The 18,961-nt window shown below is 34.7% G+C and overlaps 3 protein-coding genes and 1 pseudogene across 4 annotated transcripts; 2 read left to right on the forward strand and 2 right to left on the reverse strand.

The window, feature by feature from the left end:
• Positions 1-1,440: 1,440 nt before the first annotated feature.
• LOC112520413 lies at positions 1,441-3,261 on the reverse strand (annotated as a pseudogene).
• Positions 3,262-7,588: 4,327 nt separating this feature from the next.
• LOC112520305 (chloroplastic group IIB intron splicing facilitator CRS2-A, chloroplastic-like) lies at positions 7,589-11,896 on the forward strand. 2 transcript variants are annotated; one of them, XM_025128639.1, is made up of 9 exons: positions 7,589-7,766; positions 7,866-8,076; positions 8,214-8,298; positions 9,159-9,226; positions 9,611-9,661; positions 9,757-9,830; positions 9,938-9,996; positions 10,611-10,687; positions 11,610-11,896. In XM_025128639.1, exons 2-9 carry the CDS (start codon positions 7,870-7,872, stop codon positions 11,724-11,726), a joined length of 738 nt encoding a protein of 245 aa, XP_024984407.1. In that variant the 5' UTR covers positions 7,589-7,766; positions 7,866-7,869; the 3' UTR covers positions 11,727-11,896. The 2 variants fall into 2 exon arrangements, with proteins under 2 accessions (XP_024984407.1, XP_024984408.1); XM_025128640.1 differs by having other exon boundaries at positions 7,611-7,766; positions 7,863-8,076.
• A 2,043-nt stretch (positions 11,897-13,939) lies between these two features.
• Positions 13,940-14,720, forward strand: LOC112520340. Its single transcript, XM_025128689.1, has one exon. It carries the CDS (start codon positions 13,963-13,965, stop codon positions 14,584-14,586), a length of 624 nt encoding a protein of 207 aa, XP_024984457.1. The 5' UTR covers positions 13,940-13,962; the 3' UTR covers positions 14,587-14,720.
• A 3,163-nt stretch (positions 14,721-17,883) lies between these two features.
• LOC112520430 lies at positions 17,884-18,924 on the reverse strand. Its single transcript, XM_025128819.1, has one exon. It carries the CDS (start codon positions 18,791-18,793, stop codon positions 18,110-18,112), a length of 684 nt encoding a protein of 227 aa, XP_024984587.1. The 5' UTR covers positions 18,794-18,924; the 3' UTR covers positions 17,884-18,109.
• Positions 18,925-18,961: the final 37 nt, after the last annotated feature.

An 18,961-nucleotide genomic window follows, 5' to 3' on the forward strand; every position in this document is an offset into this window, starting at 1 on the left:
TTAATTGATGTTGTCCCACCAAAAATGCCACACCTTGTTTTCACGAAGCCGTTCATGGTGCCAATGGCCTCACGGGTACCATAATTAGGGATTTAAATGAACCCAACAACACAAATATATGTTTGTTCATGTTTGTTCGTTTAACTTAACCGAACAAACAAACGAATACGAATGGTAAACGAACGAAAATCTTTGTGTTTGTGTTCATTCGTTTAGAAATCAGGTGTGTTCGTGTTTGTTTATGTTCGTTCATTAACATGCTAAACGAACGAGATAAATAAACATAAACGAACAGGTCTAAACGATGATAAACGAACATAAACAATGAAAAGGAAAATTTTCAAATAAGCAAAATGATGATAAAATTTAAATTTAAATAAATATTATTTGAAACCAGACTAAATAAATAAAAGATTATATATTAACTTTAATATATAAATGAATGTTTACGAACATAAATGAACGAATGAAACTCTTGTTCATGTTCGTTCATTTAATTAAACGAACAAAAAAAACTGTTCATGTTCATTCATTTATTAAATAAACGAACTTCTTGCCGAACGGTTCACGAACGTTTCACTGAACATTCGGTTCGTTTACAGCCATAACCATAATACCAAGATTTTTATATTTTTAAATTAAATCAAAGGTTCATAAAGTCGTCTTCGAAAGATCTTTTTATGTTTTTTGATGGATTCGATATTTTTTTCCGATATTTGGTTGATTTCAAGAGATTTTTAAGTTTTTTTTTTATTTCAAGGGAATTTTCCAATCTTTTATTGTTCATACCGAGAGACTTTTTCGGTTTTCTGATTAATTTGAGAAATATTTTTCGGATTTTTGGTTGATTTTTTTCCCGTAATACCATCCAAAGTCTAGCGGGTATACCTTCCATTTCTTAAAATAAAAATCTTCTTATGTATATAAGTTGTGTAGATACACGAAAATCCCGCTCGGAACTTCATAGATCCGCCCCTAATGATGATATCGCATTAAATGGCGCTATGAGTATCATCATTGTGGCCGAAATAAATCTTGTGTCACCCTTCCCTTTTTCTTTAATGTCCGTTTAACAAAGACTTTGATATGTTATATTCTCTCTCTTGTTTAATTAAATACGTATATACATCCCTTACTATTACATAATGAGATTTTTCCGGCTATTCTCCAGGGCCCTTGGGTTAGTCAACGTACGTACAAGTTGACCCAGACACCGACGATTAACAAACAGAGAAATTCATTTGCACTGGAGCTCCAATAAACTGTTTTCAATCACATTTTAATTTTGTCAAGGATTTAATAGGGTTATTTTGACATTTAACTCAACCCAAACACTTTATTTGTACATCATTTATGGCATTTGTAAGCACCTATTTCAAATTATTTAGCTTTAATAAGCGATCAGAGTTACCAGTAGAACATAAGTCCAAGGGAATGCAATCATGACTTCTTGCCGTCATCCTCCTTCTCAGGATTGCAAAGAGTTCCAAACATCTGATCTATCCAAACTGTATAATGACCATAGTTGTGACGACACGTTGTGTGATGTATGGTGTGGTACCCTGCACCCATTATAGGCCAACGTTTCCCGTGTATGCAGTCGTGAATGTTTGTCGTCCAGATGGCTTCCAAGAACACAAGTCCTATGTGTGTCGCAAAATGTGTTGGCACGACAAACAGAACGACCACATGTGGCAATGCTTGCAGTATCCCGTCTAAAGGGTTAAGCGCCATACCTGATTCAAAATTAAATCAGACACCCGTAACCATTTTAATTTGTTAAGAATGGGCGATCTCTGTACATCAAGACTTCGTTTCGCAAATAAATGATTTATTTTTTCTCAATTCACTACAACAAAATTGGGTTTATAGGACGCCCCTAATATCTAAGCGTCCCAACAAACCGCTTTATAGGACTTAATTTATAGGACCAAAGTATAAAGCGTCATATCTAAAGATGTTGTAATAAATTTATATGACGCTTTTGGGCGTCTTAACAAGTTTTTTAGAACATTTTTAATACAAAATGTCGCATTAGCAACTTTATAGGACACTTTTGAGAAAATGTCCTATAAACTCAATTTTTTATAAGATATTTGTTTTTATAGGACAATTTTTCAAATAGTGTCATATAAAGTTGCTAATGAGACCCTTTATATTAAAAGTGTCCTAAAAAACTTATTATGACGTCAAAAACGTCATATAAACTTATTACAACGCCTTTAGATATGACGCTTTATCTTTTTGGTCCTATAAACTAAGTATTATAAAGAGGTCTATTAGGACACTTAGAAGTTGGGAGTGTCCTATAAACCCGATTTTGTTGTAGTGATTAGTGTAGCAAACGTCCAATTTTCCTATTGCATACTCATTTTGATTGGTAACCAATATATATTATAACAAGTGATGACCTAATTTTTGATCAGGTGGAAAACGTCATATCAAAATCAACTGATGTCACCTAAGCCGAAAACCTGTTTATTATGAAATAGAAAGAATTGAACATTTGTTACACTAACTGAGAAAAAAAATTCATTTACACTGAAATTTTGTTAAGTTTTAAAACATTTTGCTCTGAAGGAAAGTGGAAGATAACAGCAGAATTAACCAGCAAAAGGGGAAAGCATATTTTGCTTATTGTAGATATGATGACTTGCGTGAATGTATTTGTAAAGAGGCCTGATGTCATGGCACTTTTTGTGCACCCAGTAAATACCGAACTCTACGAATGCTAAATAAAGAGCGACATTCCAAGCGTATGAAACCCATCCGACATCACTTATTCTAAGAAAACACCTCGTCCAGCCGTTCTCGATCATGTACTCAGAGATCGTAGGAAGAGCACAATACCATGGCATGGCTTTCATTGAAACATACATTTGCATACACATTGTTTTTCTCGAAGGAATTGCATCTACAAACCAGTAATACTTTTAGTTAAAACGTTAGTAGTTTGATTAAATTTGGAGAAAATGGTGTAATCGATATGTTTCCACAATAAATATATAATAATTTTGTTTTAGTTAAAAAATTAAACATACCTTTAAGAACATACACGTTGAACTTGTAGTAGTATATATAGAAACACCAAAGGAAACTTGTGACGAAATAAATCAAGGTTCCGGCAATGTAATTTCTAAGCCAACTCTGGAAAAAATGTGGTAGCGGCTCCCAGACACTCGTTGGCAACATTGTCCCAAGCACCCTTCAGTTGCTGAATGACGTCTCTTCCACAAACATTTGCAAATACGTTTGGTCCATCGGAAAAATGCCAACCGCGAGTACTTAGGTGGTGGAGATGACTCCTGACGGTGGATTCCGGCAAGACCTTGACAGAGTTTGGAGAGTTTGATCGGAAAAGAGGAGAATAAAAAGGAGGCTTGAGGATTTCAGAATGAACTACTTTTATTTATAAGGACCATTTTTCAAGTAACTAAATTATATATCTTCTATAACCTCTTAATAAATACGTTAGGTAATTGCGCCTACGATTGTACGTACCTTTAACTAATCACAGAGTTAGGAAGTTAACAGTCAAATAAACCCTCTAGTGGTTAAGGCTGACAATAGGTAAGGGTGGACCTCTAATCTGTTATGTTTCAACCCCTTGAATAAGGGTATGAATAAACAAAACTTTATCTGTTTATCTACTTATCTATCACCTATTTACCTGACATTTGTGTGTATATATATATATATATATATATATATTTATATAAAGTTAAATATCAATATATATGTAATAATTAATAACCATCTAGATTCTGTTTCAGTCACAAATCAAATGATAAGTTAGGAAATTAAAAATTTTGATAATTCTGACTTAAAATTTTAGTTAAAGGGCATTTTAGAAATCTTATCTCTAGCTCCTCTCCCCTCTCCTCTCCGGTGTGAACATTCCACTTAAGGCTGTAAATGAACTGAACTTTCAGCGAATCGTTCAGCGAGAAGTCTGTTTATGTTCATTTATTTAATAAATGAACGAACATGGATATATTTCTTTTGTTCTTTTAGTTAAATGAGCGAACATGAACAATGGTCTCATTTATTCATTGACGTTCAAGAACATTTGTTCATTTACCTTCTTGAATGTTCTTTCATTTATATTCGTTAATGTTCGTTCGTTTATATTCATTTACGCTTGTTTATATATAAATATATTTATATATTATGAATTAATATGTAAAATCATTAATTAAATTATATATTTGCAGTGAGTCGATGGGCTGCGTTGGGTTGATTTAGGCATAACCCAATTTCAACGCTATTCGTTAATTGACAGTTTTAACGATTTACAATTGAACCAAAGTTCTTTTTGCAATTCATTGCATTGTTACTCACTACAAAACGGACCGTTTTTCAACAAAAACAAGAAACATTGTCAATATGCCTTAATTACCTTTAGGAGAGGGTACAATACTTAACGCTAGAGTCTATACCACAAGTGATCAATCAACAAATTTACGTCACTAAATTCAAATTCTATATTTAATAAACGACATGTAGTACTAAGAGCTTATTGTCACATCCTGCTAGGAGGTTTTACGAAAATCTAGAACATTCTGGATAAATCAAGAGAATGGAGGAATCTTGAAGAAGGATCAAGAGGGTCAAAACATTTTGTAGAATGACTGATACCTTTCAAGAGCTTTTGTAACTGAAACCTTCCTTGTAAATATCTAGCAGCACGTGCTACATGCATTTCACAACAACTTGCGTAATAGAAACACAGAGTTCTCGATCCCAATACTGTTAGCATTCTTGTTTGTTCATCATTGTTCGGTATTCTTGTAGTTTGATTGACTTAGCCCAAGAATTAAGGTCGTACGCACGCTTGTGAAGACAAGTCTATGACATTATGTTGTGTTCATAGGAGTTTTTTTGTAACAGATTGCGAGAATTAAATGTTAATATACAAATAAACGTGTTTTATAAAGATTAGCGTCATAACATACAAATCATACAAAGGTTTTTTTTTTTTAATAAAAGAGAATGAAATATCTGACAAAATATAAAAGGAAAAAATATATACACGTAACTGATGTGGGACTCGCACCGACAAGTTAGACCATGACACAAGGGACTCTCACCTAACCATACAAAAGTTATAAACCCTACAAATGGGGGCAGATGCACCCTTATGAGAACGGTATCTCATGATACCACTGGGTTGGTTCGACGTAGTATAATTTTTTTTAGTTACTTAATAGTACAACCATTTATTTTTGTGTGTACAATCACTTTTCTTTTTCTTCCGAGATTAATGAGCCGTTTACCAAACGCTTACTCGGGTAAGCGCTTATCAAGTCACATTACCTCACCGGATGAATATGGTATAAACCAAAAATCTTACCCGATAAGAGCAAGACAATGATCAAATAAATAAATGCAATTATCCTTGGAAATAAACAAACAAATAAATATTATAAATTTAGTTGGACCAGAATGAATAATATTGAGTCAAACATGTTGAGCTACTCATGTCGAGACGACTATGAAGTGTGGGGTTGTAAAATGTACAGGTACCGCGAAGGTGCCTTTGTACATGGTTCATCAAGGAAGGTACACGTACCGCGATGGTGTAATTGTACATGGTTCGTTCAGGAAGAAGGTACATGTATCGTGAGGGTGTTTCTGTACATGGTTCGTCCAGAAGAGTTATTTATAACTAGTACATATTATGGTCACTGTACATGGTTAAGTCAGGTGAGACAATCAACCCTCCCACACTACGACAGTTTAGTTGATATATCATGTGTTTTATTTTGCATGCTTGCAAGACGTGCAGAGTTTATGTGCGTTAATTACAGTATTTGCTCGTACAGATTAAATGTTACAGTTATAGAGGTAGCATTTGTGTATACAAAAGCCATGTGCCTACTTAGCAATAGCTAACATGATCACGTATCTTGGGATTTGAGAAAGCGAGCACCAACAAGGGGAATGTCAAGTGTGAATCACTCACTCGAAGTTAGTTGGTATGATATTAGCTATTCGTTTTCAGTATTTCATACATAATGGACTCAGTAGTGGTCGGTTTGGATCATTTAGGTCTTTTAATTTGTTAGGCGCTTAATCACATGTTTAAGTCTTCCGCTCTAAATATTTGTAAGATATTTATGGTCTAGATTGGTCCCATCCATGAAAAAACAAATGTTGACCACTTATTTGTGTATTTTAAAATTTCTACGGGGTTATGAAATCAGTTTCTAACGCGGTTAGGAGTAAATTTCAGGACCACTTTAATCCATATCGTTAAAGTGAAAAATGAAAATGAGAATTTATTTTCATACCCCGAGTTTAACCTAGAATAAAAATTTAGACTTGCTGGGAAATTGACTCATTATATTATATAAAATTAAACAGTTTCTTTTATTTTCATTTTCATTGCCTCTAACCAAACACCTCCTAAATTATTCTCACGTTTCTTAAAATATTTTGATCATTTTCTAATTTTCTCTATATATCAGATTTGTTGTAATAGTATTTATTGGGTATCTAGAAACACCGTTTTTTATGAGAAGTTCAAAAGTATAGCCATCAAATTAGAAATTTGATTCAATATATTAAAGGCTATAAATCCTATCAAAAGCTATGATTTGTACTATAATTAAATTCTATTTGAGATGCTACTTAATCAAACTGGTGTAGTGCAGACTCGGGATTTTGTCGAGCGGTTGCACTTTTAAGGTGCAAAGTCATCCAATGTGTTTTTAACCGAATTCAACAATTTCAAGGGATTTTTAATTTTTTTGGTTGATTTTGAGGAACTGTTTTTCAATTTTTTGATTGATGGTTATTGTATATTCTAATATCCTGGAGCACCTCTCAAAATTTAGCGGATACACCTTTCATATCTAAAAAATCAAAATAAGTTGAACGAGTGTATAAGACCCTGTTAAAGGCTTAATAAATTTGTCCATGTTTGAGTTCATGTATAAAAATCTTAATTTTTACCTCAATTAACAGCTTAAATATTATTCTATTAGTTTTTTTTTTTAATATATTTGGATTTATATATCACATTAAAAATTATATGCGACCAACAAAAATGAAGTTAACCACAAGGGTGGTGTCTGGTTGGTTTAAGCTTGGCTCCAAAGGTCAAAAGTACCTGGAGGTCTCAGGTTCAAATTCTATGAGGAATAAAAATCCCCTTATGGTCACGGAGGTTCAAATACGGTGACTTCGGGCTCTCTGCAAAGCAGGTGGTCGCCTTGGGATTAGTTGGCTCGCATAGCGGGTTGGATATCCAGATTAATAAAAAAAACAAAAATGAATCACTATGATATGCATCAATAAAGTTCATTTTTTTTATCAAAGGACCTTTGACGTATCGGTGTCGTAGTCTTTGGCCTCCTAGGAGATCAAAAGTTTAAACCCCACCAAAGATGAGAAGAGTATTTGAGTTTATTTGTTGCATTTTCCGTATATAAATATTATATGCTTTAAAAAAAAATTTAATAAGTAAGGAGAAATTTTAAATATATGATTGTGTAGGGGGTGATTTATAATATAAGTCAAAGTACAGGGGAAATATTTGCACAAATTGTCAAATTAACCCCCCAACACAAAAGCCTCCTAAATCGATCTATGGAAGAACCACGAGGTTTATCCAGGAATTCGAGCAAAAGATTTCAAGCGAGTGAATTCGTGTGTTGTATTTCATATACTCGTCTGAACTCTACCGACTCCGGCGAGCCGGAGATTGAAGCGTCGAGCCGGAGACAGAAGCTCGTCTGCTTTATTGTTGATTTGTGAACCAGGTATTATGAATGCGTCTTTTCGGATTTATGATTCTCTAGATGCGATAATTACTACACAATTCTTGATTTTGACTCTAATTCTTACATTTTTGAAAGTAGGTCAATGTTGTATACCGTATCAATCTCTAAACCTTGCATAGCTTATCCAAAAAGCACTTCGCAATCCCAAAATCCTTCAAATTTGAAAAGGATTGGGCTTCGGGTATCAGCTACGTTGCGTGAACCTAATGGGGTTAAAGTGGAGTATACTCCATGGCTAATTGTTGGTTTGGGGAATCCTGGGAACAAGTATCATGGAACTCGCCACAACGTAAGATTATTTGTGACTCATTCTTTGGTTTGTGAATTCTGTTCGTATATTTTGCTGATTATTAGGATTTAGGGTTTAGGGTTTTGTTGATATGGTTAACTTTAGAATGATTGGGTGTTTGCTGAACTTATTATTAGGTTGGTTTTGAAATGGTTGATCGTATCTCTCAAGAAGAAAGGATTGTGATGAACACCATACAGTCAAAGGCTTTGATCGGAATAGGTATACAAGCTGATTTATCCGTTACTTCGATTTGGAAGCTTAGGGTTGTTTTAATACAGTTTCCTGTTTTAGAACACCATTTTGCTTAAATTGCTTAAATTTGAAGAATTTTCATTTTCTGTAGCTATATACTGTTAGTATTAATAAACTAAACAACAATATCTATCTCTTGTTGAATATATGTTCAACAATAATTAAAACTTACTAGAAGACATGCTTATAGAAGGTTCTATACTTTGATCATCTACTGAGTAAGCCTCTAGAATCATCAAAGTAAATGGGACTTTTTTCTGTGAAAGATGTGTAGTCAACAGGACCAAGGCCTCTGTATTTCAATGGATTGGTATGACAGTAATTTCCATGTTAATGACTGTTATGCAACTGTTATCCTCTTTATGCCTTCTATTTGCTGCATAAATGCATATTTACATAGCATAATTTGACCTCATAAAAATTAATCATTTATATAACAAGTTCTCAAAATATTCCCATATTGATCTTGCACTATCGAATCATCTACATGATAATTGAAAGTTCTGAAGATGATTCAACGTACACAACCACATATCTCTAAGAACCGTCATTTTTAAGAATGTACTAAAATTCAAGACACTTGTATTCCAGTCAAATGATCAATTTATTTACCAAGCTCATGGTTTCCTATCTCTACCCCGGTAAAGCACTTGTTTCTTAAATTCATGTTTTTATTCTAGCCTAAATAATTTGGAATGAACCAAACAATGAGATGGTAGATAATGGAGGGAACAAGATGCATCTCAGATTCTTGAAACGGGAAATTTACTTTGCTGATAACTTGACACAAAATATTCACTAAACCTTCTTTTCTGCAATCAGTACAGGTTCTATTGGGGAGGTACCCGTTCTGTTAGCAAAGCCTCAGGGGTATATGAATTTCAGTGGAGAATCGGTTGGTTTTCACTCATCATATTCATTTTAACTCTATACATCCATTAGTTTCCACACACCATTTATACACTTGAAGAATCTATATATCAAAACATGGCCCCTTTCATTCCCTTTTTGTTTGCATTACCACTTTAGCATGGAAATAATCGTACTTATTAAATCATGTTCGGTGTGACAACTACAAGTGCCTACTACTTGTTATCCAGCATGGCTTTTAAGCTATTCCCTTCAGAAAGCCAAAAGGATCCTGTATATGTTTCTTTTACATGCTTCTGTTAGTAATAATGCATTTCTGTTTCTCCCGTTTTTCATTTTCAAGTGGTATATGGTGGTTTAACTATTTACTGAAACCTCTAATCTCTATCTTGTTATCTTATTCAATAAGGTTGGGCCCCTTGCTGCATATTATCAAGTACCATTGCGACATGTCCTACTGGTATTTCTTTTCTCCAATAAAGTAGAACATTGCAGTTGATGGAAAAACAGACATTTTAGAAATATCTTATGTAACTTTTCAAGTCTTCTATTTAGTTATATGATGAGATGAGCTTACCAAATGGCGTTTTGAGGCTTCAACCCAAGGGAGGACATGGGTATCATAATGGGTACATTCATCGACCATTCTTGAAGAGCTAAACTTTATTGATGATAAGCGACAACAAAAATTACTTTTACCTGAAAAGATTACCAACGTCATTCTTTTCTTATGCAGAGTGAAGAGTGTGATCGAACATTTGGATGGTTGCCGTGAATTCCCAAGGTTCTGTATAGGTAACTTCATGTAAATCACTTCATCGCGTTTAAATTCCATCCCCCACCCCTCCTCCCATTTGTATAGTGGGGGATTTTACTCATGGGCTAGGGGGGTTCCCGTGCCCCCACTCTATCGTCCCAATGCAATGGAACAAAATTTAGGGGTCTTAAAGGTGCAGCCGCTATAATTTGATGTGCGCTCCCCTAATTTAACAAATAGCGGCTGCAGCCCACTAGTAATGTCATTGCATGAAACATTATATGTTGCAAGTTCAATTCCCTTTAGCTCTTGTTTAATTTTTTGGTAACCAACAGCAGAAGAGAGGGAAAACAAGAATTAAAAAATCACTTGGGTTTTGCAAAAAACCATGTTGTATGTCATTTTTTATTAAACCGCACCTTTTACAATTAAATTTTGTTTTATTTATAGTATGTTATTTTCTTGTGCCCTGCTCGGAAAATTTTGCATTTGTGTCCTCATCTAACTTGGAACCCACATTCTGAAGTAACTGAGCAAATATAACATTTAAACAAAGGATTGACTATTGGAAAGAAGTGGACACTGGACACCAAAGGGGGTTGGAGAGTGAATTTCTAGTCTAATTATATGTTCTTCACTTCTGTTGTTGTAGGCATTGGGAATCCACCAGGTACCATGGACATGAAGGCCTTCCTTTTGCAGAAATTCAGTGATGTAGAACGAAAAGAGGTGAAACAAATAGTGCAGTTCTTTGAAATTTATTCATATTTCATTGTTACATACCAACTTCTCTTCAAGATTGGTTTATGAAAGTCTAGATATAATTTCTGTGGAGACTTTGTGTAATGAAGTTGAACCATCTTACCTTTTATTCAAAAACATGCCGAACATTAGATAGGTCACATCACACACAAATTTTCATCTTCAATGGATACCATCGAGTTAAGGTTAAATGATCTCCGGCCTGCCCCTAGGTGGTACTGGTCGAGCTTGAACCCCACACCTTTGCCCACTTAGAGAGGATTACAACTGGAAGGAGTCTGTCTTGGAAATTAGTTATTTAGGTGTCAAGTAAAAGTCTTCACTAAAACAGCCGCTCTATTCTTTGGAGTAGAGGTGAGGTCTGCCCGAACGCTGATTTAGATAGGGGCACAAAATAGTTAATATAATATAAAATAAAACAAAAATTAGTTATATAAAGCATGGTTAATTAAAAATAACATACAAGTGGTTTTTTTCTTTTTTTCTTCTTCTTGTTACCGAACAACTAAAAAAAGTCAAAACGGTTCGAACTTGCGACACGTAATCCCACATGCAATGACACTATTGCAGACACCTTTTGTGAACTAAGGGAAGCACACATCAAATTAAAGCGGGTGCTCCTTCAAGGCCCCTCATCTTTTTTCCATTGTGTCGGGATGATAGAGCGGCGGGCATGGGTACCTCGTAGGCTATTACTGAAAACTCCCCTGGGTCTGCCTACATCCCGTCAGCCCCACTTACGGGTGGGATATATTGGGTTTGTTTGATTTGGTTTGGTGTAGTGTCTAATAAACTTCACAATGACACCTACCTTCTGGGAGAATGCTGGTTCCCCATGATTCCATACCCTTAACAATGATGAAACTTGTAACATTAACTAATTTTGCAGATAGATGCAGCCCTTGAACAAGGAGTAGATGCAGTGAGGAGCTTGGTATTGAACGGGTTTGACGATAGGATCACAAGGTTTAATTTAGGGCAGAAGTATAAATATCACAAAGTTTGAGCACAAACCCATTACATATATCGATAAATCCAAAGGGTGACCTGTGGTCAGCAATCGAGCCGCGCTACTTGTAGGTACAATTCTTGTTGAATTTTGGTGATTGTATTATACGATTACTCATGTATGCCGTTAAAGTAATCTTGTTTTTAGATGCATTCATCATTTTTAAACTTCGAGTTCTTTTTTGTCCATATTTCTTTAGCATGATATGGATAAATCGCCACCCTATGATCACCGGATACGTTTTTCTTTTTCAAGCCAACGGTTTTCACAAAAACGGGTATGTATACATCTAACCTCTGGACCTTACCATTGCTGCGTTTGTTTGGGTTGGTTACGTTATGGATGGATAGGAGGTCTTGTCTCGGCATTTATTTACATGTGAAATCTCTTAGATGCTCGTTATCGATATTTTTTTTGTTTTAGATTTTTAATTATCACTTTAGGAAAAGGGAAAATCCATGAGATAACTAGACATGTACAATTTTTTTTTATTAACCTGGATATCCAACCCGCTATGCGAGCCGACTAATCCTAGAGCGACTACCAGCTTTGCAGATAATCCGGAGTTACCGCATTTGAACCTCCGTGGCCACAAGGGGATTTTTATTTCTCCTTGGATTTGAACCTGAGATATCCTGATACTTTTAACCTTTGGAGTCAAAGCTTAAACCAATCAGACATCACTCTTGTTGACATGTGTAGTTATACATCATGGTTTTGAGTTTTTCACTTGTTTTATGTTGTTTTTCCCCAACAACAATAATAATAGTGAATAATTAAAGGTAATGGTAATTGGTATTGGATCCAATGCCATATATGCAGGACTTAGTCCTTGTACTTTCAAGAATGCCCAAAACAGCCCTCCTACTTTTTTCTCTTTTCTTTTAATCAAGAAAAGTTATCGTCGGTGTATATATCTTTGAACGGGATTAAAAGAAATGTACAAAAGACCGGTGAAAGAGCGATACTTGGTCAAATGATGTGTTATAAATTATATATATGATATATAGATCTGTCGTCATAAGTTACGCCTTATAAACGTTGTGGATTGCCGTGACTCCTAAGACTTGAGAAACTTGAGACTTGAACTTATCGCAACGTCATGTCTTATGTCATTGAGAACCTTGGTTACATATGATTACAAATCTTTTCCTATAAAAAATGTACAAAAGACTGGTCATTTAAGATAAAGGATCGTGCGAGAATAAGAGTTAAGATGAGAAGCATAAGATTGATCACTTTTAATCTCACCCCACCAGCCCACCTCATGAATTGTGTTTCTCATGGGAATTGATTTGTTGCATCTCGGTGCATCTTATTATTTTTTATCTTCAATTAGGATTGATCCAATGATGGAGATCTCTTCTTACCTTTCTCACCATAACTATCATTCTTACTGGAACCCAACCCTACAACCTAAATGTGATTTTAACTTAAACTCATGACCTTTTGACCTATTAAAAGAAAAGTGGCTTTATATCCATCAGAATGTCATGAATTTAATTAAAATCTCATTTAAGATTATATACCTAAATATTTTGTGTTGAGACCACGAAGAGATATGCGGAGCTATTTTGGTATATAATCTTAAATGAGATTTTAATTAAATCCACGACCTCCTGAGATAGTCAAATAAAAATAGCTTCATAATCATAAAAAGTCACAGATTTAATTAAAACCTCATTTAAAGTTATAAACCTAAAATTATAGCGAGTTCAAACGAGAACGATAAATATTTAAGAGAATAAGGAAACAATCGAATCACATGTGATTTTACATTAACATCACGTAGAAAATCACATATATGATTCACGCGACTTTGTCCCACGGCCAGCCACTTGTACACCTTTTGTAACCATTAATGTAAAATTACATGATTTAACCGTTTTCATATTCTCGCATTTCCTTCCACATCAAGCAGAATGTGATGTACACGTCTTTTTTTGTTGGCAGGATCACTTTATCAGTTTTGTTGAAATATCATGAATTTCCAGAAAATATGCAAAGTGGAAGGAGGTAAATTGTAAATTTTATCACTTCGGTTTCTTTTATTGGGTACACAAAACCCCAAAATTCAATAAGAACGTTGGAAAGCAAAATTAAGAATTCAAAAAGTACACTTTACCCCCCTCCCCACCCATCTCCTCTTAAATTAGACCGTTGGAGAGCAATTTCTTTTAAAAACACATCTAAACCATTAACAACAAACCAAATTTGGAATTTCCGATCAACAATGGCCGGAGCAAAACCCTCCGCCACCACCATCTCCGATCACCCCTCTTCCTTCCTCTCCCAAAACCCCAATTTCTTTCAACTCACTACAGACGTTTTCATCATGGAGAGAGGTCCCAGATACAAAGCTTACGCCGATCTCCGGGAATCAAAACTCCGGCTGAAATCCATGGCTAATCCACCGCCGTTACCACCTAAAGACCACCGTTCTGCTAATAACTCAACCCCACCGGATTTTCAACCCAAACTTCCGGCTCACCGGAGAAAAGGGTCGTCTGTTTTGACTCAATCCGTCCCTGACTTCTCGTCTGCGTTGAGAAAAGAAAACAGGAGGCCAGCATTGCCACCGGTGGCGGAGAAGTCTGCAACACCGCCGGCAAAGAGTTCTTCAAGATTGTATGAGATCAATGCGAGATTGATGGGGAGTAAGTCTTCAGTTTCAGGCGAGAAGAAGGGTGGTGGGATGTTAACGGCGAGGAAAAGCTACGCAAACATGGATGAACTGAAGAAATTCTCTTTGGCAGCTGCAAACGCCATTAATGGTGAAAACGGAGGAGGGAGGATCACCAGAAATAGAGGAGGAGGAGGAAGAACTACAGTTCTGGGATGCAGACAGTATTATTGAAATCAATTTTCAGTTTTCAAAATATTTTTAATTATTTGTATTTAAATTTAAATTTTAAACTGAGGTTTTGATTTTTTGAGTTTAATTTCATTTTTTTATTATTTTGGTTGGATTTGTAATATTTTATGGAATTTGATTTTTCGGTTAAAATAAGTTTGAATTAAAATGTATAGTAGTTATGTTGTTGATGATATTATGATTAGCAATAATAATATCATTATTAATTTAAGTAATAAATAACTTATAATTTATACTACTCATGATATCATAAAAAACCATTATTATAATTGTATTAATAAAATAAGATTACACCAAATAAAATTGACGCACAACCGTAAAATCTAAATAAATAAATGCAAAAATATGATTAAATTTGACTTGGGGCCTGCGTCTGTCCATAAACTTTGAAAACTTGGATTTGATCCCTCACCTTCGTCATTTCATTACAGTTTTGGTCTCTCATCCTAACGACCATTAACCTTTTACGTTAAGTCCAATTAAATGATGGGTATTTTAATCGCTTCAAATATTTTTCTATCAAGTCCATCACCGCTGGATTAAAGGAGGGGTATTTTAGTCATCAAGAAAATGTTTAAAACGACTAAAATACTCCTCATTTGATTGGACTTTATGGAAAAAGTTAACATCCCTTAGATGGAGGGACCAAAACTATTATAAAATGATAAATGTGAGAAACCAAAACCGAATTTTCAAAAAACGACATTCCGTTAAAATTGACAAACGTGAGACATAAAAAGTGAAGTTTAGTGTTTTGTTTATATAAAACATAACCCCACAGTAGACTTTTAAACACCAAACCCCAATTTCCCAGCTGTTGGTCCAAGCTGCAGCCTGCAAAGTGCAAACCACTCACCCTTCATACTTGTTTATTAATTATTTATTTTATTTTGATATTTATTCGTAATTTTCAAACAAAACAATCCCAAACACTCCCTATCCAAACACTCAAAAGTGCTTATTATCGATATCACACCGGAATAAATAATAAGTTGTTTTTATACACGTGTTTCAATTATACTTATCTTAATTTTTAAATATAATGTTTTAGATTATTACTTATTTAACCGTTCTCTGGTAATTTCAGTTTTGGCTTTCGAATAGTGTTAGAAAAATAATTAATGTTGAAGTAAATTTCATATATTAATTTATTATTTTAAAATATTTTTATTTTTTTAATTTGCAAGACTTTTAACATATTATATAATATAAACTTTTATATTTTATTTTATTTATTATTCGTTTCAACGATCCATAGCATTCGTATATGTGTCACACACCCTCTAAGAAATTGGAACGCCTATGGATATGAATTGTTAATAGTAATTTGTTTGAATTATTAAGTACTAATAACAATATGTGAAAATACGAGTTCATAGTACCATGGATAGATGAAGTTCTTAAGCAGAGACAGACTCATAAATTTTTTCAAATATGCAGAATCTCGTCTCAATCATCATTTATCAGGGCTTTTCGGCGTACGTTAATAAAAATTGGCAATCCCGAGCCAAATCATGTTTTCAAGTTCGAATTGATGTAACGTGAAACCTATTAGTCCGAAAGCACCATGGGTGGCACCATTTGCTATAAGAGATAAATATAAAGGTATTTTTCTCAAAACCATCAGTGGTTTGTTGGTTTGTTCATTACTTTAATTCATATGTGAGGTCATATGTTCAAGTTTTTTATTACAATTTTTTTTCGGAAACATAATAAATATGAAATTTAAAAGCTAAATTAAGAAAATTACACTAACATGATCTGAACCCGGGTAGAAGACAAGTCTCGCAAACCAACTCTATCACGATAAAATTGTGTCCTCATTACAGTTTTAAAATATATATGGTGTCGCACAACAAACTGATACAGTGACACTTTCACGACCCATAATTTTTATGCTCTACATTGGATTCTTCCATGTTCTTAAGATTTCATTATTTTTAACAATGAAAGAGAATGGTCCTTCCTCTTTTACATATAAGCTAAGATAAATTATACTACGACAAAGTACGACCCGAACACGAGACACCCCCCCTCCTAAAAAAAAACTAAAATTTCTAACTTCATCCCCGAGATAAGCATTAAGCATTTGGTAAACAATTGCTAAAGGTGATTATCGAATAATTTGATTTTCATTTTTTTTATTAATCTAGATATCCAACCCGCTATGCGAGCCGACTAATTCCAGGGCGACCACCTGCTTTGCAGGCAGCCCGGAGTCACCGCATTTGAACCTTCATGGTCACAAGGGGATTTTTGTTTCTTCTTGGATTTGAACCTAGGACCTCCAGACACTTTTGACCTTTGGAGTCAAGCTCAAACCAATCAGACACCACCCTTATGGTTTGATTGATTTTAATTTTTAGTATCACAATAGTCATAATGAAACACACGTTCACCTTAAATAATATTTTAATTAAGGTTATGTTTGGCAAACTAGCTTACTAATGGCTAATAAGCTAGTTTTTAATTGGTAGCTGATAAGCTAGGTTTTAACTTATAAGCTAACAAGAAGGTCATTAATTTAATTAAAAATTCATTTAAATCATATCTCAAAATGACCTCAGACACAAAATTTTAAGATAAATAAAAACCTTGATAAGATTAATCATAGCGAAAACCCTAAATATATTCACCAGAGTAAAATAATGCCATCTCATATAGGGACGGATCCAGAATTTTTTTTAAACGGTGGCACCATTTGACCATAAGAAAATATATATATATAATTTTTTTTCAAACGATGACACCGTTTAACTATAAAAAACAAATATACGGAATTTTTTTCAAACGATGGCACCGTTTGACTAAAAAATGACACTAACATGATTCGAACGTGGGTGTGGGATGAAATAAAAGTCTTGCAAACTAACTCTACCAAATAAAACTTATTCTCATTGTAGTTTTAAAATATATACGGTGACACACAACAAATTAATACGGTTGCACTGTTCACGAAACCTAATATTTTTTTACCATTCGACAGAGAAATAATACGGTGACATGTGCCATACATAGGTCCATCCATGATCTCATACAAAATAAAACACGATTTCTAAACGATAAAGCATAAAGACGAACAAAAAATCGTTTCCGATCATCTTAACATGAAAACCCTAATTCAAGTTATGATTTTTATCGACACCAAATCGCCCAAAATACATGGTTCAAAACACCATGTTAATGATTACAAACAAAGACAGCAAATAATATACAAATGATATATAATATATATAATATATATTGAATTTGAGAAGTTTTAAATGATGAAAAGGTTACCTAAAAAGTAAAGCAGAATGAAATGGGGACAACCCCATGAAAGCGATCTTACCTGATCTTTGCAAAATCTTCAATCGCATGTGCCTTGTTTTATCCTCTTCATCAACCCCACTCCACCCACCCTCAACCCCAAATCCTAACACCTTCCATCATTAATTAATCAGCAACTAATCAAATCATTAATTAATCCCAAAAGTTCTAATCTCTATCTTCATTGATCGTCGTATCACTTCTTGTTTTTATTCTTGTTGTTTGTTGAGAAGAAGGATCCAAACCCCAAATTCAGAACCGGATTCACCCGAATTCCATTGTTGGTACCGGTGGTAGCATTGATTCCATAACCGTAACCTGATTTCCTCAATGGCGGTTTCTGAGAAACTGAGGGTTTTTGAAAGTTGCGATGTTGTTTTTGGTTTAATCCCTCTTTTGAAGACGATGATCGTTTAGAACTAGTTGAAGATCCCGTTGAATGGCTCCGAGATAGCAGAGTAATGGGGCATAAACTTCGAGCGTATCCACTTCCGCAACTGCTACTCCTCTTAAACCCCCAAAATGACTTCGAATTTTGTTGTTTTAACTCCTCGTCTTCCGGCGGTGGCACCGGCATCGAGAGTGGCTTTTGGTTTTCCGCACGCGGTGGAGTTGGCACTGCGCGTTTATCTCTGTCAGTTGTTGACTTAATTTGCGTTGGGAGAATTTTACCGTCGGAGAAAAGTTCATCCGCCATGGAAGCCTGGTGGAGGTCTGAGTTTTCCTGAACACAGAAATTGAAATCGACGCTAGATGACGAAAATGATCGTAGAATCTGTTCCACGGGAACAGTATCAGATTGAGAGAGATCATACGAGAAGGAAAGCCGAGGGCTCGTCGTCGTACCACCGGAATTGTCAGAGTAGAGATCTATCGCCATTTCAAACGAGCTTTTCGACAAATTGCAACTGAGAATGAAATTTATAGAGATTGATCTTCACAATAAAGCAAATGGTGAAGGTTTTGATCGATTGAAACCACCAAAAAACCAATGATTGAATCAAGTATTTAGGGTTTTCAGTTGGTGTTACGTAACTTGGTGATGAAG

This window comes from Cynara cardunculus (genome assembly GCF_001531365.2).
Source record: "Cynara cardunculus var. scolymus isolate 2C chromosome LG 10, CcrdV1, whole genome shotgun sequence".
Taxonomy (NCBI): domain Eukaryota; kingdom Viridiplantae; phylum Streptophyta; class Magnoliopsida; order Asterales; family Asteraceae; genus Cynara; species Cynara cardunculus.

Excerpts from the sequence above, each read along its gene's own strand:
- LOC112520340 (XM_025128689.1), top strand. The coding sequence starts at position 13,963 with ATGGCCGGAGCAAAACCCTCCGCCACCACCATCTCCGATCACCCCTCT.
- LOC112520430 (XM_025128819.1), bottom strand. The coding sequence starts at position 18,793 with ATGGCGATAGATCTCTACTCTGACAATTCCGGTGGTACGACGACGAGC.
- LOC112520305 (XM_025128639.1), top strand. The coding sequence starts at position 7,870 with ATGTTGTATACCGTATCAATCTCTAAACCTTGCATAGCTTATCCAAAA. Across the intron at positions 8,299-9,158 it reads AAAGGCTTTGATCGGAATAG|GTTCTATTGGGGAGGTACCC; the intron begins GTATACAAGCTG and ends CAATCAGTACAG. Across the intron at positions 9,997-10,610 it reads ATTCCCAAGGTTCTGTATAG|GCATTGGGAATCCACCAGGT; the intron begins GTAACTTCATGT and ends CTGTTGTTGTAG.